The 22772-nt window shown below is 34.8% G+C and overlaps 1 protein-coding gene across 1 annotated transcript; it reads left to right on the top strand.

The window, feature by feature from the left end:
* The first annotated feature begins 2979 nt into the window (after positions 1–2979).
* On the top strand, positions 2980–21951 carry LOC123528109 (neural cell adhesion molecule 2-like). The gene is made up of 8 exons (XM_045307859.2): positions 2980–3283; positions 3586–3864; positions 5186–5482; positions 10753–11055; positions 15189–15312; positions 16811–16857; positions 17655–17744; positions 18198–21951. Exons 1-8 carry the CDS (start codon positions 2980–2982, stop codon positions 18386–18388), a joined length of 1635 nt encoding a protein of 544 aa, XP_045163794.2. The 3' UTR covers positions 18389–21951.
* The last annotated feature ends 821 nt before the right edge of the window (positions 21952–22772 follow it).

Raw genomic sequence — 22772 nt, 5'->3', positions numbered from 1 at the left:
ATTATAAAATAATTTCACAAACATGACCGTTATTGAACCACTACTAAAAGTGTTCATATTTAGTACTATTATTTAGATTAGGAAAAAGCTTTATTACCAGAGAGCGTCCTTACTTTTCCTTATAATTATGCGTATCCTGAAATGTGAAATTTCTTTCTTTTTATCAGACATGTTCGGTCCGATTTAAAATGGAATTACACAGATTTCCTGGATGGCTTTTTAACTACGAAATTCAATGTTATTCCGTGCCTAAAGGTCTAATAGAAGAAACATCTTCCAACAACATTTCCTCCTAAACCGTTTGCCCTGTTTTGAACTTTTATCACAGAAATGGTCGTTTGTTGTCCGGCTATATAAATTTTTCAAACAAATGTCTCTAAATTAGCCCAACATAAAAAAAGAAAAACTGCAAACGACATCCCATAAAGCAACAGTCCGATGTCGAAATATATTGTATGAACTTTTTTATGGTGACCCTCTAATGCAGTTATTAAAACCATCTTATCAACAGCATGGCTGACGGGCGTGACTGGTTTTCAGTGAAGTATGCATCCATAAACTCCCCTTCATATTCTGTTGGCCAGTTTTAAATAAAGTTAGTACAAACTTTTTCTAACAAAAGCATTGTCTGAGTTGTGAAAATAAATCATCATTTGGCAGGTCACAAATATTTACAAAGTCGGCCGGGCAAAGGCAAAATACGGAATTGTATTGCCACCGACAATGATATATGTCTGTTCGCATTTATATGCTGAAAACAAGTAATGTATTGTACATGTATACGTTTATGATAAGATATGAATAATGTTATCCGCTTGAGTGGATTCAAGATCACAGGGACCCATTTTATTCATCTGGTTATTTTAAAAAGTTCACTAGAGCGCAACATACTCAAGGTGAACTGTTTTAAACGCTAACCATGTGTCCGTACATCCATATGTAGTGTCCGTTAACAAATGTCTTTAAACTACATCTTCCCTGAAATGATTTTACGGAAGTTGATGAAACATGACTTGACTGTTTATCGGATAATATTCTGTCAAGGTTGTTAAACGGTTTCGATGGTTGTCATGATTTTAAAATAGTTTCTTAAAATGTTTAATGTGACCATCTGCCAAATTTTGTCAAGTTGTTTGTCGAAAACATGAACGCCCTTGCTACAAAAAATCTTCAAACGACATCTCAAAATAAAACTCTGGTCCGAGTTTGAAAAAAAGTCTCATTTAGCTGTTCCCTGGATGACCCTTAGTCATAATCATGACCGCCTGTGCTAATAAAGAACAAATCCTCGAATCGAAGGCCTGATTTTGACTATGTGAATAATTACTACTATAGAGGTCATGATCACTTTTCCGTATATGTATATAGTGCAAGCTTTAAAAGAATCTGGTCAGATATTGATAATTCGATTTTATAGTAATTTCACAGAAACAATACGCTTTTATCACTTGTTTAAACTGCGATACTCAGATTTATTTTGTATTGAAATATTTTGACATTCAATTATCATTTATTAAACCCAATCTGGTCCGCTATCATGGTTCCTTTTATGATAATTCAAGCGTAACCGTTGTTACTTGTGCACGTGTAACTCACGCTGCAATTCAAGTCATACAAAACTCACTGTGCACATTTGCAAAAATTAAATGGTATTACATGTTAAAGTCAATTTCAGACCCTTAAACAGTCATTTTATCAATTTTTGTCCGAGTTTCATTAAATCTAAGTTATATGCTTTGAACCAGTATTGAGTTTTATTCTTCTCAATGGTAAGAGTTTCTTAAATTATTCATTAAAACCCTTTAAAGTGACAATATCAAACAACATTCAGTTAATTCTGTATGGGAGAGTCACCAAAAGAATACTGGGCATGCTACGGCTTTAGGATTCCATGTTTGACACAACCACGTGTACGTTTTAATTACGTCAAAGGCACCTAGGGTTTTTTTTTTGCTGCCTAAAATCATCTTTACGTTTCACCGTTGGAATATTTGGTTAATTTATCTTTTAATGGTGTAATGACTTAAACTGATATTCGATATTCTTTTCCCATGACGACATCTGAATCTCCGAATATAACTAACCCGGATATTAGCGGTAGTCACTGTAAAGTCACGTTTCGTTTACCTCAGAAAAAATACCACTTTAATACTCATATGTTTAATGAATGTTTCATCAAAATATGCTTTACGAAAATATGTTTTGGATCAAATTTTCGAAATGCATACATATCGGAGGAGGTGATGTGCGTCGTTTAAGTCTTTGAGCGTATATATGTCAAGTTTACAGACTATAATAACAGGCAGATTAAACAGTTATCCGTTTTTCAAACGGTAGAGTATGGCAGTAGATTTGTGTCTATGTTCGATTTTTATATTATGTTCAATAATCGGACACATATGCGTTCAGTTGTTTATATTTCTGTTCGATTATCGCATACAAATAATTATTTTCATGTTACGTTTGTTCGATAATAAAGACAAAATGTATTTGATTATCGCACATACATTGTTTTTTAACTACAATGTATATTTATGTGTCCAATAATCCAAGACATATTTGATACGTTATTGTATATATGCGTTCAATAATCGAAGACATATTTGATACAAACTTCTAAATGTGTGTCCAATAATCGAAGACTTATTTAATGCATGCTACGTTAGTGTTCGATAGTCGAAGACATATTTAATACATACTTAATCAGTTACATACACTTTGAATTGAAGCACATTGTCCTGCAATAAATTGTATGTTCTGACCATTGTATTAGCCTAAAGATATTAGTTACCATGTAAAATGGAAAACATGGAAACTCCACACAACAAAAACGAAATTGTTGCAGGCTCGGTTTGATTGAGCCTGTTCATGGACGGTAGTTAAAATGCATGCTACCGTCCACAACACTTTGAAGTATTATAAGTGAACCTGGGACATGTCCTTTCATCATCAACTTTGCTATTTTCAGATCCTCCGATTATGCCGAAACTAATGCTTCTCTCTATTTCTGAAAAGGAGGTTAATGTGTCAGTCAATGATGGTCTTAGCGTTGCAGAAAACACTTCATTTGAATTATTGTGCGAGAGCTCGAGCAAGCCGATGCCCTTCTTGTACTCATGGATTTGGATGGGAAGAAAGTACAATAATGCCAGCCTTGAGGTTCCAGGTTTATCAAGATTCGATGAGACCAAAGTCGCATGCTATGTAAGCAACAAAATGATCCCAACAAGTGGACTTCATCAGATCGGAACAAACAACAGCAGTCTTTTGATAAACATTCTACGTACATAACTCTTTTTTTTTTTTCTAAATTATAACACTTTATTTTCTGTATCAAGAGTTATTACATAAAATATAATAATCCGACCGCTTTTTGTAAATGATTTCATAAATATAACTAACATTTAAGACGTCACTAAATCATCATTTTACATGTAATATTTCCTGTATTATCAGTTAACGGTTTTACATAGTTTGACATTCAAGTCGTTTTAAATAGTTTTCCAATGTTATTTCACCTAACATTTATGTTCTTCAACAAAATCGCAATGGAATGGGTAACTTCTCAATCCACAAATATTTCAGATCCTCCTGATATTAATCAAATGAATGATACAGATGTTGTAGAAGGATCAAATGTTACGCTTACATGTCCAGTGAAGGCCGGAATTCCAAATGATACAAGAGTTACATGGACAAGGGAGGATGATGACAATCACTGGTCTGGAACACTATTAACGATACAGAATGTGTCAAGGACGGACAGCATGATTTATACTTGTACGGTCAAAAACACAATGGTAATGACGGGAGGAATATCTAAAGAGGGAAAGAATCAAAGAAACACTGCTCTGAACGTTTTGTGTATGTATGCAACTACTGGTGATATATTTTGCTTTAATTATTATTATTCTGTATCTATTTTATCTATCCAATCGTGAACGTTCATTTGCAACACGTGACCGTACAATATATTACCTTATTGGACGCACGTGCGTACAAAAATACCTGTATTTTTTCCGTATTTGGACGGTTCAAAAAGTCCCATGCTAAACAGACGATAAAGCCCGAAATGCGTGAAAATGTTCCGAATGTAAATCGGGTGAAGTAGGCGCTCTATGTACAGAGTTAGATTATGCGTCTTGAAATGAGGAAGGCAGAAATACAAGATTCAGTGAATCATTTTTAATTTAAACTAAAATAAAATAGATATAAAATAAAAAGGTTATTTAACATTGAACTGTACAATACGAGATATATTTGGACTCGTACCCATCTGGGAAAACCATATTGGACTCGCCTAGCGGCTCGTATGTTAAATAACCTAATACTACTGTTGAGATGCAATTGACACATGCATTAAGGTACTTGTCTTGAAATAGCTCGAAATAATCAGACATTAGAAAATAGTCCTTCCTATGCTTATATAAGTTTACTATTAGAGCCATTTGTTGACAATGCCACACCTGCTTCGCCTATATTAGCATATAAATAATGGGTTTAAGTTCATTATGAAATGGAATTTCTACACAGAGAAATAGTAAGAAATAATATATATATACAACCTAGTTTGTATTGATAAGTATAATCAAAACGAAGTGAAGAAGTAATTTTGATGAGGAAAAGCTTATATTTGATAAAAAAATTCATTCCACATTGAATTTATCAAACTCCTTGAATAAGATGATAAAATGCTCGGCACCACCTCTCATTTTATCATTTCATTCAATTCGTTTAATAAATTCAATATGAAAACACATTCATGTTATGTCCACTATTTCTGTTATACACTCATTTCGATTCTTATACATTTTAAAAAGAATAACATGGAAGCACTATTCTATACAGGAGGCAATTCTTTGTGCGTGATATTCGATTCTGTCCTTCGTCTCATCTCTATCAAAGTTGACAGAAAAATACTTATTATAATAACAATTTTGTTGTTGTACTAAATCAACAAACAGCAAGATTCAAACACTTCTAGTATGTTTGCAGACAAAATGCAAATGTTATTAGTAACTGCAAAATATATTAATCTGTCCAAAAATAGTATAATAGATCCAGATCCGTTTTCATTTCATTTTATAATAATAAAACTGTTATTTAGTGTTATATTTGAAAACATTGTTCGACATATTGGTACCTTTCTGATTAGCAGAAATTGAACTAGATGCCCTTATTTCAGATGAAGCCACTATAATCAAATTTTATGTTAGTGAACATGATGTAAGCGACACAGTAACTGTTGCCGAGAATCAACGTATTTATTTTGTTTGTGAAATGGAAGGTAATCCCCTCCCAACAGGAGAGATCTTCAATCATAATCAGTTAGATATACAAAAGTACGCTAATATTTCGGCGAAGTACGCCAGTTTCTCTGCAACATTTGTAGCGACATGTCTTCATGGAGGTGTGTATACATGCAATGGTATCAACGAATTGAAGAAGCATTCGGAGGAAAACATTACTCTTCATGTAACATGTAAGTAACTTAAACCTACCTTTTGTAAAACTTTGTGTAGCTATTGTAACACACACAGATCATAAATTGTGTTTGGAAGCGGTTACAAAAGATTGATGAACGTCACACCTTAATTATGTCTCCCACACCACTATGGTGGGAGACATATTGACTGTCACACCTTAATTATGTGTCTCACACCACTGTGGTCGGAGACATATTGATTTACTTCTGTCTGTGTGTCTGTCTGTCACAAATCTTGTCCGCACTCTAAGTCGAACATTTCTCATTCAATCTTCACCAAACCTGAACAAAATGTGTTTGCCAATAAGTTCTCGGCCAAATTCGAAAACTAGCCAAATCGGCCCAGACACTTCAGAATTATGGCCCTTGAATTACCGAAAATACTGATGCCAGTGGTACAGGTCTTGGTGCATGGTTGACTCAGATACATAATGCAGAAGTAATGCCAATCTAGATGATTAGACAGTTGTGGGAGACATGCGCTTTTCTCAAAAGCAGCTCTAGTTGGCGTTACATTTGGAAAAATAAACAATGTATATTTGAATTTATATACAAATTCTCAGCTTTTATTTAAAAATCGAGGCCTTCGCTTATCAGGTTAGTTGTCACGGACCAGTTTCTGCTGACACATCACAGATATTTAACAAAACAAAGCTGTACGCCGACGGTACATCATCTAAACACTAATCCAGGATTGCTAGTACTTGTTTATTTGAAGTGTAGGAATGTGATTATAATAGTATGTGCAGATTGGAACGTCAGGCTTGAGGGTGTCTCTTTTGGCAATAAGGAAGTTGCGTCGCGTAACCACCAAAACAGCTACCCGTGAGTTAGATATTCTTATCCATTTCTACCTGGTACAACCAGATCCTTTTTTCATGTATACCATATTCTGTAAATAAAGAACAGACAAATCAAACGAATTGCTTTCTTTATATAGAGATATATCTCAAAATTCACACGTTGTGAGTAACTGTTTACTATTTTTACAATAGTAAGTTTGAAAAATATCTGTGTTTTTATAGAACTGTTGAATAAATGTTTAAGTATATTGACGCACAAAAAATTCAAAATGTTTCATTTCTCATCCGGTAAGAATGGTCTAGATATATTGACTCATATCAAATTTATTTCTTGTTTGGGCTTGTACAGTTCTTTATTTTCAGTTTCAATGTTTACAATGTACATGTACCTCTAACTGATTTACTACTGTAAAACTGTATGTTACTACCCCAAAAAATGCAAATATTCTGACTTTGAAACTTGAACTATATATTTTTTGAACTTGTAACATTCAATATACTATTAGTTTGTCACCTAACTTAAATCTTACTCAAACGAATGTATCATTTGAAGTGAAGTATTTAGTGCAAATAGACGTATCTTAATTCATTTTCTGAATACAAAAGGAAAATAATAAAACTATCTGCTAAAAAGAACTACAAAGGCAATTGTAACGTCATATTGTAGATATATAAAGTAATTTTTCATTGCAAAACTTATTGTGTTAAAAGACAGTGCTGGGCTGATCACAATATCAGAAACCTCAAATATTGAATTTCATTATATGTAACTGGGAGTTGCATTACATAGTCCTTTTAGAATCTTTGTTTCATAGGGAAACAAGTCGAATACTCCAAATTCGACATTTTATCTTTCATTACATGAAAAAGGCATGTAACAAAAACCCTTACCACCTAGTTATCCTAATGGTAGAGCGTCCACATCAAGTATGGGCGGGTATGCGTTTGCTTCCTGACATAAAATGGTACAAGCCGCTCCCTTGATAGGCGCTCAACATTCTAAACTAGCTCACCATCTCTCTTACCCACGATGGATACCATCAGGAATGAGATTTTTGAGTGTTATTAAGACAAGTTGTGTCAACTTGTCAACTTGTTTCATAATCTGCCTAAAACATATTATAACAATTGAGAACTCGAATTAATGTTTGCCGAAGTAAACAAGAGCTGTAGGAGGTCATCAACGCTCAACTATTCAAAAGCCTTGTTTGTCTCTTAAAAGTTAAATGATTGAAAACAAAAGTCTTATCCCTTACACTGCTAAATTTCTATGATGAACTTGTCCATCTTTCAATTTGGACAGTACTATTAACTGTTTAACGCGGTGCATACCAAAAAGATACTACAGATCATGATCAGACTGCACGGTGTGCAGGCTGATCATGACCTACAATGGTCACAAAGGCAAAATTAATCGTGTATAGTATGATAAGGATTAAATGGAACATAATTTTCGAAAAAAATAGAGTTATGGATCTATGCATTGCATATCAGATCATAACAGAAAACAGAGTTGAAATTTTAGCGCATTCTAATTCTTGGGTACTGAGTAGTGATGAGAATCGGACAGCTGAAGCAGAATCGATTAATCGGTCCGATTCTGATCTCTCTCCGATTCGATTAATCGGAAAGAACCGGAACCGGAGGACCAAAATAGACAATTTTAATGTAGCAATATGGTAGAAACAACAAACCTTTCTCAAGACTTTTACATTATTGTATTACTACTTTTATTAATTTTGATAAAGAATTTTATGACACAGCTGCTGTAGTATGCGGCCTTTAGCAACTGTCGTGCAATAAGGACCCAGTTGTTCGAATCTTTAACCGGCTGTCAAACTAACTGCTGGTTAGATTTTGATCCAAAATTTTTGTCTTGATAGAAAATATTAGTATGATATTTTTTATTTTACTGTGAAGGCATTTTATTGTTCATAGCCCTTAACTCATATATTTGTTTTTCAAAGTCTTTTAAAATGTCGACATATAGCTTTAAATGTTAACCAACGGTTAGTCTAACCGGCTGTTCAAAGTTTCGACAACACAGTCCAAACTGCGGTCTGGGAGGAACTGTTGGACCAAATTGAAAAATAACTGAAATTCAACTTTTCTCCATGCTTAAAGACCTGGGATTCAAGTCATGCTAGATGCAATGCCAATTTGACTTGCAAAATATGTCTGACTGGTCTGGAATAAGTTCTATCATCTGTTTTTGAATTGTATCCCTCGTTTTGTATTGTAGAAATAATAAAATCTTGTTAAATAAAATCTGAAAATCGTTTCCATTTTTCAAACATGGGCGGGGTACCTTCGTTGACGTACGTTTTAAAGCATATTTTGTAAATAGCTCTAGTACATGTAGTATAAAAAGTTTCCTTAAAAGGAACCGACCCCCGGCATTCAGGCTTTATGCAAAGCCCGAAATATTTCCATGCGTATGTTTCTGTGCTGCCTGGATCACGTATTTTTCATTATTGATACGATCATGAACTGGCCTAACAGCGTTCTCCATTTTAAAGAGCAGTTTTTTTTGAAATACTAACCCAAAGATGATAAAGTGCAAAAGTATGTATGCTAAAAAGCAATAGGTATCTGAAAAAGTCTTGAAAGTTGGATTTTAATTTTTCAACAAAGTCAGCGGCTAGAATCGATTCTTTGTGGTCAAAATCGTTGTCGCCGACTTTGAAACTTTGGCGATGATTAATCGAACATCGGCGACAACCGGAACATCACCAGCTGACGAATAGGGGGGCATGATTTTGTAAAAATGCAAAAAAAAGAGTTATGGAACATGTGTACAGCATTTATATTCATCACAGTAATAAACAAGTGTTTGAAGTTTCAATATGTTCCCAGAGGTAGTTATTTAGATATCAGCTTATATAAAACTTAAACAATTCAGGATACGGAGTGCAACAGCTCCACTTATTCTTTGAATAGTCGAACAAAAAATGAAAGTTATCTTTATGTACATTTTTTTTAAAAAAAGCTTGCATATTTATATCCATTAATTCAAAAGTGACGCATTTAAAGCTAATCTCAAATACTTTCAATTTACATGGTGAATTCTTCATAAAATCGCTGTCTGATTCAGAATTGATTTTGACTTTTGACGAAAACAGAAGAGGCAATAAAAATGCATGCTAATTTTAGTCCTTTCAAAAGCGTCTTGGGATGCTTTCCTCCTTGGAAGTCTATGGGACTTTAACGTTGAATACTTGCAAAAGTTTATATGTCAGTATGTTTACCTTATGTCTCTTTTCAATGTATGTAGGCCACTGTATTTTACAATATAATAGGAGCGAGACACGTCATGAAACAATGTTGATTGTGTAGAATACAAATACGAAAGTTGCTGCAAGATACAGCAAATGGAAACTCTGCGCAAAACAAAGCAGTGTATGTAGTACTGATAAAACAGGAGACGATATAACGATACTAGTGTTTTTGTTGTAGAACCTAGGCAAACAAACATTCTGATGTTGAAGAAAAAAAACACTGTCCTTGTAGTGTGAGCAGGATTTTTATTGTTGTATTTTGTGACCTTATTATTGACTGATTATGACCCATTGTTGTTGTCGTTGTTTTCTTCACCTCCTATTTAGAAGAACAGCTTATGAATACGTAGCAATAAATATTGATTATTATATACAGTTCACTACTATAAACACCTTTACCACTATATACAGTCATCTGCTGATCAACTGATATTCCGTAGTACTGCAAACCGGGTTATAGTCTGAAATATAGTCCCGACTTGGGTCGTTCACAAGGAGAAAGAAGTCAGTTTCAGTTAAATTGATCATTCGTATTTGCCTAATTGCATTTCCAAACAATATTATTTTTGAAATAGCTGATTCAACTATTATATAATGTTGGCTACCATAGGTAACATCGGTTTACGAAAGCGCAATACCTCATAATTGTAGATACAGGAAATTGCGCAGTTTGGAAGTTTTTATGAGAATATGTATGTTTTCTTGCGTCAGTGATTGCCTAACTTCAAAGCTGAGTTCAGTTATAAAAAAAAAAAAAAAAAAACACCATGATTAAGGTATTCGCCTCATAAAAAAGAATTGACATTTCGAGTTCTGCTTTGATCTGTTCCGATTAGGCTGGACGGTGAGCCGTCAGCTAGTTAAAGAATCGTTATCTAGTTAACGAATTGCTATCGACTGCTTTTCTGTCTTTTTTCTGGCATTAAAGGACTTCATTCAGAAATAGATGATGTGTACAAGGAACAGCTTACTCATATGTCAAAATGGCTGGCCTTTTCAAAAGTGGGGGAAAATCTATATTTATCATATATATTTGTAGTTTGACTACTGAATAATGACATTGATTTTCAGTCAGGCGTTCCACTTTATGCCAGTACCCTGTCTAAGAGTTTTCCTTATCAAATTTTTGTTTTGCATTATGATCGTATTGTCTTCAGTTAACACACCTTATTACATTAATTTTTAGGTTCCCCAAGGCCAGATGCCTCGGTACAGTTAAACACCGTGATAACGACTACAGAGAATGTTCCAGTCGTTTTAAGTTTTACTGCAATAGCATATCCTACACATATCAATGCAGTATGGACGAAATTGGTCAGAACGTCATGGATAACTGTAAACGAAAGCGAAGACATATCGATTTATCAGTCTGGATTAAAATTTGAATTATTTATACAAGATATATCGAAGTCAGACTTTGGGCAGTACAAACTTAGGATTTATAACACCGTCGGGTCTTACGAGCAGCTGTTCAGTGTAGAACCTTTAGGTATTATTTATTTCCTAATAATATTTCTACTAATGCACATTTGTAGATTATATTTCGGTATTGGGTGGACAAAATATTTAGTTTGTCTCACTCGGACACCGAGACTTTTTTTTCACTCAAGCGGAGCTACATTATTTGTAAAATATTGATAAAACCGTTAAAAGAAATGAAGATCAAATTTAACTTTGCAATGCATGACTCTATGGCCGTGTTTGGGATGCTCTGTGCTTCCGGGAAATCTACATTTACCTTTAATCTTTTATTTGTTTGACATATGAGATCAAATTATCTTACATCGAGTCTGTTATATATTTGATTGATCTATATCGCCGTTTCTAATCCTACGTTTTACATACAATCATGACAGTTAGCTACATGTAAAGTTTTAACTTAAATTACAGTTTTCATTATGTATTCAATAGATATAATACGCTGCTCCCGTCATCATTTGAAAGCTTTGTTTGGTTCGGTACCTGACATGTTGGCTGACAATGACTTTGTTCTACTGCAATATTGGACGATTTTTGTGAAACAAGCCTTTCATTTTAGGGATAATACACGTTTTTTTGGGTATTAACGTCTGCAGAAGCCCGCGGGATTGTTTGTGACCGAGACCGAAGGTCGAGGTCACAAACGTATCCCAAGGGCTTCTGCAGACATTAATACACAAAACAAACGTGTATTGTCGCTATTCTTGCATAAAAACAATACACGACGACTTTATGTATTGTTTTCATATGTGATGACTTGACGATTCAGGTACATTTTTTATTTACCATTCTTGTTGTTCTTGGAAACGGTAATCATGTTTTAAATATCCGTGTCCAGGGACCAGAAATAAACAACACTATCAAAAGCGCTTCTGAAAGTTTTTAACCGATTTTTTTATCTCTCGTTATTACAAACATAAAATTACCAATAATTGCTCATATCACTTCACAATTTGGAGCACTCGAGCACAACTCCAAGAATAATAACTTTACATTCGAGTTATATTGAGTACGGACACAGTTTAGAGTACGGATGAGTACGAACGTAGGTGTCAAGCTTCCAAGCTGTTTATATGAGTTCTTCGAGAAATTAGATAAAAACATACCGACTGATACTTACCAAAATCATAAATATGATTCCTAAAAACAAAGAATCGCACAGGTTACACGCGATTCTTTAATATTCACGGTTGTCTACAAAATCTGAATCGACGCCGAGGTCTAAAAGGGGAGTAAACAAGGGAAGAAACGAGTACGAACATTGTTGGGAGCAGCGCATTTGGCGTTAGTTACTGATACAGCAAAACATTCTATGGTTTAGATTGCATCTTTTATGCTTCAAGAAGAGGTTTTTATGAAAGAAACAAGACGCAAATACCAAATGTCAATCTGCGCAGAAATACATATAAATACATGGGAAAGCATTCCAAAAATAAAAATCAGGTATTAACAGCACGTGAATTGCCTTCTTTGCACACGATTTTTCTCCCGTTAATACATGGGTGGTTCCAGTGAATGTACGCTTAATTGAAAAGTTGTAATACATTGCAAGGTCATAGAAAATTACCGTCACTGAAACGGTCGTTTAAAGATAATTATCAATGCTATGTCATTTACTCAAAAAATGACCATTAACATTGATAATGCAACACTTGTTTTAATGTATGTATGTCAGGACAGAAGCAAGAAGAATCTTGTCTTTGATTTCAAATTTAATTTGGTTTAGGCTCTAGACTTTAGTCTCGCAACACATTATCAATACACTAGTAAACATGTTCAATGTCTCGTTAGGACCCAGGCTCAACGTCAAGGTTACACTTGATGGTCAGAAGTCATCGTTGATATTTTCTTGTCCTGTCTGTAAACTATTTTAACATAAGCTGGTTTGTCATATGTAGTCATTTTAAGTGCTCAGTGTAAAGCTTTGACACCGTCACCTTAGCGCAAAAAGTGAATTAGTCCTTCTTTAAGTCAATGAAGTTATCCACTTCTTGCACTGAGGTGACAGTACTTCATCTACGACTTTAAAGTAAATAGATACTGATGCCAAAAGGGTGTTTCGCTTAGGGTAAAGTCCTAAGTCTCGACGGAGTATTACTAATAATATGTTTGTATTTTGTTTAACGTACACTAATGCTTTTCAAAACGCAACATACATTAAGCCTTGAATAACTCTGTTTCAAGCATATAGCTCAAGGATATAGCTTGTTTTGTTATTCATGTTTTTATAATAAACACTATAAAAAAGGAAGTTTTATAACATTGCTTCTAGAGACACGTCCAATATAAAGTGGAAAAAATGGCACAGCACTTTTTTAATATCAAAACCTTTCCGCCTGTATGCCGGTCTTTGCAAACAAGTTACATGAACTTAAATGTATTTCAAAATGAAGTTTTTAATTAAATTTTACCGCTGTAAAATGAATACTTATTAACATTGAATTTCTACTGTAAAACAATGAGCTCTGTCAGGATGTATGATTACTATTTGTTGAGAGAAAGGCTAAAAATATGAACGTTTTGAAATGCTTAAGCAATGTATTGCTTAGTATTAAACTCCTAAAATTAACGCCTACAGACTATTGCATGAAAAGTTCCCGATACATATTTTGAATCATGATAATTTAATGACCGACAGTCACTAGTGACCGCATTGTTTCATTGCGCCAAACAAATTCTTCACATACAGGAATTTGTTACACCACAGCTAAGGTATTTACGTTTTTTCACAAACATCAAATCAGAACTATCAGAAACTATAGTTTTATGCACAAATATTAATTAAAACATAACAAATTTTGAAAAAAAAAATGTGTTTTCAAAGTCTCACAGTACATTGATATGTACATGGATAGCAGGAAGTAAGAAGTATGAATCAGTTCAATTTATTGCTTTTGTTCTTTTATAAAACAATCTGTGAAACGGTAAGTCTAATTTGTTTAAATGATTGGTGGATATTTTATAGGAAAATTATAAAAAGTTCATATTACAAATGTAGATGTCAAGAAGAATAAACTAACAAATAATATATCTCATCCAGTGATTTGCCGTTGAATAAATCATTGTTTGTAGTTCAGATGCGAAGGAATTATATCACGAGGGCGTATTATTAAACCGATGCAAAATGTACAAGCATTCTTGCATAAAAACTACTTTTTTCACTTGATCCGCCCATGTATTAACGGGAGAAAAAAAGCGTGTGCAAACAAGGCAATTCACATGCTGTTAATACCCGATTTTTAATTTTGAAATGCTTTCCCAGGGACGTATATGTATTTCTGCGCAGATTGACATCTGGTATCTGCGTCTTGTTTCCTTCATAAAAAGCTCTTCTTGAAGCATTAAAGATGCAATCTAAACCATAGACTATTTTACTGTATCCGTAACTAACGCCAAATGCGCTGCTCCCAACAATGTTCGTACTCGTTTCTTCCCTTGTTTACTCCCCTTTTAGAACTCGGCGTCAATTCAGATTTTGTAGACAACCGTGAATGTTAAAGAATCGCGTGTTTGCCTGTGCGGTTCTTTGTTTTTATGAATCATATTTATGATTTTGGTAAGTATCAGTCGGTATGTGTTTCCCTAATTTCCCGAAGAACTCATATAAACAGCTTGGAAGCTTGACACTACGTTCGTACTCATCCGTGCTCCAACTGTGTCCGTACTCAATATAACTCGAAACTTTGGTCTCGGTCACAAACAATCCCGCGGGCTTCTGATGACGTTAATACACAGAAAAAACCGTGTACTATCCATACAATATTACCAACGGTGTTAGCTCTTGTTGGGTGAAGTAATGTTGTGACAAATATTAGATGCTCATTCTGTGTCAATCATGAATAGGCAATTGAATTTAATTTTTAATTGCAGATTAAGACCTTTGTCAGTTACATTACAAGAAGGATGTTAATAATGTATTCACATGAATGAAATTTAGTTGTTTGTATAGGTTTTATGCTTTAATGCTTTTGCAAAAGTTTGACAAAATCTCACATGCACTCTGTTAACACTCATCACTTCTATTTGAAGATACAAAGACGCACATGTCTAATAGGATAGCATAAAACGCATATCGGGAAATTTAAATAATTAAAAATGCCTGAAAATCTTCACGTTCTAAATCTATTTACTACTTGTATACAGGTTCAACAACTGGTTCGGGTACAAGTTCTTCAAACACATCAGCTTTCGTTGGTGTAGGTGTTGGTGTGTGCATTACAACCCTTATTATTGTCGGCAGTTGCTTCTTCGTTTATAAATATCTGAGGTAAGTGCACTACAGCAATCTCCTCTGAAATGGATGATCATATAATTAAAAACAAGAAACGTGGCAATGCCACGAAACCAGGTTTTCAACACTTTTCATAAGAATAAAAAAGTATACTGAATCACAGTGCACCACTTTAAAGCACAACCCTAACCCTTACCCTAAACCCTAAACACTAACCCTAACCCTGACCCTGACCCGAACCTAACCCTAACCTATTTTTAGTAACAATGACCTTGACCTTGATCCCAGAAACCCCAAAATCAATCCCAAGCTACAACTTTATATAAGTTTTCTATACACCAAGTTTCATCATGATAGCTCATTCCTAAGTTAAGTTATTGACCGGAAACCCTTTTTCTATTTTAAGTAACAGTGACCTTGACCTTGACCAAAGAAACCCCAAAATCAATCCCAGCCTTTGTCTTGATATGAGCTACATACATACCAAGTTTTATTCAAATATCTTTACCGAAACAAAAGTTATTGACCGGAAACACCAGTTTGACGCCGCCGCCGCCCGCCCGCCCAACGACATACCCCAATCTAATAACTCAGGTTTTCGTTGAAAACCTGGTTAATAAACCGTCAGGAATGATTATCTATACCCTCCCTATTGCAAAAAATATCCTAAATTAAAATGCTGTCTTCAAAAATATGACCGCCATTGATGGGGCGAAATGTTGCAACGCATATATACCTGGAAAACTTCTAAAATAGTATCCTCTGAAATTGTTGACAATATAAGAATGATAATCTGGTGAAACTCAACGAAGAACGGTCCAAGTGAAAATGATCTTTCACTAGGAAACTTGTTCGTCATTGGACCACACAAACTTGTTTCTTGCTTAGTAGTGTTGTCCATTCAAATAAAATTATACATTAGTGATATATTTATTTGTTTGTTTTGGGTTTAACGCCGTTTTCAACTGTAGTTCAGTCATGTAACGGCGGGCAGTTAACCTAACTAGTGTTATTGGATTCTGTTCTAGTACAAACCTGTTCTCCGCAAGTAACTGCCAACTTCCCCACATGAATCAGAGGTGGAGGACTATAAGTATTTCAGACACAATGTCGTTTATCAAATAGTCACGGAGAACATACGCCCCGCCCGAGGATCGAACTCGTGACCCTGCGAGCCGTGGACCAATGTTAGAGCCGGAGTTAGTAGACGTTATTGTGTTGCACATTTCATTACCTCTATTAAATAGACTTAATCAAACCGAGTCCGCTATTTGTTGTTTTTTTTTTTTGGTTGCATTCTATGCTTCTAACGTAGTTTATCTCAAATTGTGTTGTCTATCTATATAATAAATGCCAACGAACATTCAAAACATGCCTGTTTGTTAAATTGATGAGAGTTGTCTTCCAACTTATCAACTGTCCAGAAATTTGCATAATGTACTTTTGGAAAATCTGAGTGACTTGCCATTCTCCTCCACACAAATCACTTAATCACATGTGCGTTCTTATTATATTGTATAAATGTGCATTTCAGACGAAGACAAATGTGCCAGCAAAACAATCCACGCGGACAAACGGATAGTATGTTATTTTTCTTCTTAACCAATGAGATGAGAAATGAGAAAAACATTATTATTAGATGAATCAGTGATGATATTATGTATGTTCACTGATGCTTTAAAATGAATAATAAAATAATATGCTCTATATCATAAATAAGTTTAGTTAGATAATATTTCAAGTTACTGATCATTAATTTTGCTGAAAAGTATGTAAATGCGAGACTGCAATTAATATGCTAAATCAAACTAAGCCTGCAACATTTTCATTTACGCCATGTTGATGGATATGTGGTTTCCACTTTTTCTACTTGCCTACTCAAATAGAGAGTGTTCTGTGTCACTTTATATCGATACAAATTCTGTAAAAATCGCCTTGTATTTCACAATTAAATATGAACAGGACGACAAAATTCCGTACTGTAACTTTTAAATTCCGTATTGTTCCTTTTGTATTGTATGATGCTAGTCTACTTTCATTAATATGCATGACCTGACACAGTTCCATAAATAGCACACATAGCACTTCACCTAGTTTCATTTCAATATCGATAAACATTGAAGATTTAGTTCAATGACAAACCAACAAACAAAAAGGTAGAGGTATCTGATAAAAGGGTCATTATAATAGTAGCTAGATCTGGAATTTGGATTTTGTATTCGGCTTTCGTTAATTTTGCAAAGTCAGGTCACTCTTAGCGCCTCGTGTGATTCGATCTGGAAATAATCCACTCGAGCCGAATACAGCATCCCAGTTCGAGCTACTATTATACTAATCCTAGTATATTGTTCTTTTCTGTCGTGTTCTTTGAATTATAGGTTCTAACGGCTCGACAGGATACGCGACAGAATGCGACCAGATTTCGATGTCAGATTTAAACAAGACAGAACATATGACAGCCAGAATTGGTAACGCATTTCCACGTTAAACTTTCTGAAGTTAATTCTTATAGTACATTAAACAGTGTTTTAAATTAAGATGAAATCTGAATCATATACAATAGAAAAAACAGCGAAGCAACTGCTGCAAACTTTGTTTTCGTACTTTCATTCATAATTCGGTCCTTTTTCACGTTTGCGCGAAATGTCATGCCAGCGAATTTAAATGATTTCACAGTATCATCCCCCTTGATGCACTATGATATTATATAGTATGGACATATTTACACTTGTATTGCATTCAGTGATGAAAAAATAGATATCAAGATAATGTCTACTTTCATATGCGATTATTGTCCTCTTCTAAATATCGATACATGCACTGCTGTATAAAACCGCCTGACCATGAGCATTATATAAAATATTTGCTCGTTGTGTAACATTAGATTTAGAATCCATATAAAAACTTGCAATTTATTTCAGAAACTAGAACAGATACTGAATCATCACTTCAATATGAAAAACTGAATGACAGTCAAACAGGAGCAAATCAGTACAGTCAGCTACAAGATGTGTACGTTTATGAACAGATCGATGGTGCTACAAGAGACACGAGCGTTGAAAATAAGGAAAGGAAACGGGACATTCCAGAATATATCAATATCAAAATATAATATATCAAAACTTAACATATATATTTACTCAATGTGTTAAGACCGGGTTAGGAAATATTTTATAATTTGTTTATTGATTTATTGTTTAGTTTCAAGTAACATAATTTAGGTCAAGTGGCGACTTTATCAGCTATTGATGGTGGCGGAAGGCACCGGGTTTTGGTGTCAAAGCACATAGATAGAACCACCGACCTTCCATAAGTCAGCTAGATGACTTCTTCACTGTCATGAATAATTCCAGGCCCAATTCGAGGTTTAAGCCAATGACGTTGACCTTAAGCACTCGATCATTGAAGCCTCGTGTTATGATTTAACCCTTGAAGTAATCGTTTTGGCTGTTTTTATAGTTGTTTTCTACGAAACACCCGTTAAGTGTAACAGTTGTGCTGTTAAAATTAAATTAATAGAAAATATGCATAATAACATGATTAGAAAAGCACTACTTTAGATTTTATTTTGTAGTAAGAGCCATTAGGGGAGGTAATAACAAAAACGTAATCAGTGATAATTTCTGATACAAAAAGGTCAAATATCGCCGAGAAGAAGTTATATTGAAAACATAAATCGAAAAACATCTTTAAAATATTTATGCAAAGAAATAAAATATTAACTAGAAATGTGTCCATGGGACACAGATGCCCCCACTACGTGACAAAGGACACAGATCACCTTTTGGAAAACAATACGCACGACAAAACATTAAAATGACAGTTCTTTCCTAGGTCAGGGGCCATAACTCCTACGAGTCTGAATGAATCCGGACGCGAAAGCAAAGGTGCACAACTGCACATGATGACCAACATTCCTGTAAATTTTGGTGACTCTAGGTCAAATACTTTTGGAGCTACGCGCGACACAACATTAAAATTACCATTTTTTAACTAAGTCAGGGGCCATAACTCCTACACGACTGAATGAATCCGGATGCGAAACCCCAGGTGCACAACTGCACATGCTGACCAACATTCCTGTAAACTTTGGCGACTCTAAGTCAAATACGTTTGGAGCTACGCGCGACACAACATTAAAATGACCAATTTTTAACTAAGTCAGTGGCCATAACTCCTACACGACTGAATAAATCCGCACGCGAAACCCATGGTGCACAACTGCACATGCTAACCAACATTCCTGTAAATTTTGGTGACTCTATGTCAAATACTTTTGGAGCTAGGCGCAACAAAACACTAAAATGACCAATTTTTACAAAGTCAGGGGCCATAACTCCTACACGACTGAATGAATCCGGATGCGAAACCCCAGGTGCACAACTACACATGCTGACCAACATTCCTGTAAAGTTGTGTGACTCTACGTCAAATACTTTTGGAGCTAGGCGCGACACAACATTCTCGGAAGGACAGACGGACGGACGGACGGACAAGGGCAAATCTATATTCTCTCCCACAAAGGAGAGGACGGGGGTGGGGGGCATAATAAGTATCAATGATAAGCAAAATAGATGTGAATATCTATCAAGTTAAGATTTTACGAAAGATGCCTGTCTGTTATACAATGGACAAACAACTCGTTCAAAGATTATTAACCAGTTATAAAATATTCTTGAACCGCCATTTTCCTCGACTTTTTAATGATTTATGCAGAGTTACATGCACATGTTTTATTATGTGCAAGTCTGTCAATACGTATGATGCTATGATGCTATGTAGATATTTTGTATAAAGGCAATACAATATACTCATTGCACAGTACTAGTATGTCTGAAACTGTAAAACCTTTAAGATATATGTTTACAGACATTTTACACTTGAAGTACCTGTTCAAAAAACATAAAGACGCGTTTAATACTTAAAATAATACGTAAGTACTCTATGAAAAAACAAAACAACAACAACAAATTATTTACCCAATGAGTGACCTATGAGTTTTATAGACGAATTATTAAGGGAACGATTTGTAAACAACTAAATATTCTTGAATATATCAAACTTTTCTGTAGAATTGGTTTGGAAGAAAGTATGTATATAATAATAGATAACTGGTATACAATACACATATGGTCACCGTGATTTCTTACATGATATTTACAGCGTGTTCGTTTTCACTTGTGAACGTATAACTCGTGCCGTAAGTTCTGCCATACAATTCCATTGCTCGTATTTACAACAAAAAGTTGAAGTCGATTACAAACTCATTAACAATCATTATTTTCAAGTTGTCCCGACTTTAGGTAATAATGGTCTTTACATAGAAATCGGTATTGACTTTTAATTATCTTAGAAGTTGGTGTTTCTGAACTCCGCTTCCCTACATGAATCAGGGGTGTGGAGGATGAATGTTTCGGACACAATGTCTTATCAAATCGTCACGGAGAACATACGCCCCGCCTAGAGATCGAGCTCACGGCCCTACGATCCGTAGATCTGCGCTTTCCCTATTGACCTAAGCGGACAACGCTTCGTTTATCACAGCGAATAATACTATCTTGGTGCCCATATTCAATATGACATTGTATAAATGGAGTGTTTTAGTCATTGAGTGAGATGTATATACAGATCGATGACATATTCTAATCTGTTCAGTAACAAACAAGAAAGTGGTTAATAATCATTCTAGCATAAACTGCTGTTATTTTCACTTATTTTTGGGGGATGTTTTAACAGCAGAGAAAACGTGTGTTAACAGAGAGATTCTCGCGCTCGCATGCTGTTACAACACCTTTTTATATATGCGCGTTTCATGGCAAAGCGTAAATGCATTACGGCCATAAAATGGATAATTCTAAAGGAAATGGCGTCAACGTGAAAGAAAACAACGTAGACTTTACCGCGCATTTCATGGAACTTTAATGACATTGAGGGATACTACATTCATTTACTTGTTTTTACACGTTTTATGCTAGAATAGCGTTAGCGCATGTTCTTTTTGTGTTAAAACATCTTCAGAATCCCTCCGGAATCGTTGGCACCCTCGCCCGGGATTCCGCAGACATTATAACACGAAAAAACATGCGTTATCCCTACAGAAAAGTATTTTTTATATCATTTGAAAGAGTTGTGTCTGCTGAACAAGAATTAGTAAATAAGAGTACTATAAATAATATGGAAGAACAATGACATACATGTATTACATTCATGTTTTTGACTGTGAAACTATGAATCTTACACCCCAATAACTGGATTTCTGTTTAAATATCACTGAAGACTAAAAACTAAAATTTCTACAACATATTGTTGTTGGTAATTTTTTTCAGTAGGCAATACCCTTTCAATTTTTACCAAAATTATATTTGCTTACCAATCAATATTTGCTTATTTTAACAGCACTGTTATAAAGAACTTGCTTTTTATGGATCGAATTCCAACCTATTTGATGTAGGCTCGCATTGAGTGTACAATATACGGACTTAAGGTAAGGGATAGGGTTAACCTAGGTTTATAGTGCACCATTCAGTACGCGTGCATGTTCAATGTGGGAGACAGAACGTTTTGGTTATACATAAAAGCAACCAACAAGCCGATTCACATTCAGCAGTGTTAGGAACGATAACCATGGTGATACAACTCAACAAAAGAAACACAAAGAATTATTTGAGCCGTGCCATGAGAAAACCAACATAGTGGCTTTGCGACCAGCATGGATCCTGACCAGCCTGCGCATCCGTGCAGTCTGGTCAAGATCCATGCTGTTCGCTTTCAAAGCCTATTGCAAATAGAGAAACCGTTAGCGAACAGCATGGATCCTGACCAGTCTGCGCGGATGGGCAGGCTGGTCTGGATCCATGCTGGTCGCAGAGCCACTATGTTGGTTTTCTCGTGGCGCGGCTCATTTGTTCTTTCTCGAGGAGTTCAAGAATTCTAATGGAATGGTTTCAAAATATAACGTTACTCAAGAAATGATGAATAAATGGTTTTTTGTCCATTTAATATTGATAACTTCGAACAGGTTGTTTGTAGTAGTCTATTTTCTTGTGGTTTAAACGTTTTATATTTCCTTGTGTATTGGATGATGTCGATTATGAAAAATGGTACAATATAATATGATCTACATCTGATTGGTAGTGAAAGTAATGTTTAATATCATGTTAGCTGTTTTTTTCCGTGATAATAAATATGATAATACAATGGAAAATGTAGTATTCTCGGTGTTCTAGTTATTTGTTAACATAACAAATTAGAGCAAATAAAAATTGTTTACATATATGCTTTAATTGCTTTTTAATGTATTCTATCACGTGTAAATCTTGTTTAACCTTGGTTTCGTAGTTTGATTGAAAAATGAATGTTATCTGGTAAATCCAGTTATATGATTAGCCAATTCGAAACGTAACTTACATTCAGCATGGTTGCTACAAAAAATGTATGTAAAATAGAAGAGTAGTATACAATAAAAGAAAAATGATGGGTTCCTGAACCAGTCCTAC

The sequence above is a fragment of the Mercenaria mercenaria genome, chromosome 14 (assembly GCF_021730395.1).
Source record: "Mercenaria mercenaria strain notata chromosome 14, MADL_Memer_1, whole genome shotgun sequence".
NCBI classification, from domain to species: domain Eukaryota; kingdom Metazoa; phylum Mollusca; class Bivalvia; order Venerida; family Veneridae; genus Mercenaria; species Mercenaria mercenaria.
This window is presented reverse-complemented; position numbering and strand designations above follow the sequence as displayed.

Coding starts and splice junctions, on each gene's coding strand:
- LOC123528109 (XM_045307859.2), top strand. CDS start 2,980: ATGCCGAAACTAATGCTTCTCTCTATTTCTGAAAAGGAGGTTAATGTG. Junction 15,313..16,810: donor TTCGTTTATAAATATCTGAG/GTAAGTGCACTA, acceptor TGTGCATTTCAG/ACGAAGACAAATGTGCCAGC. Junction 16,858..17,654: donor TCCACGCGGACAAACGGATA/GTATGTTATTTT, acceptor TTTGAATTATAG/GTTCTAACGGCTCGACAGGA.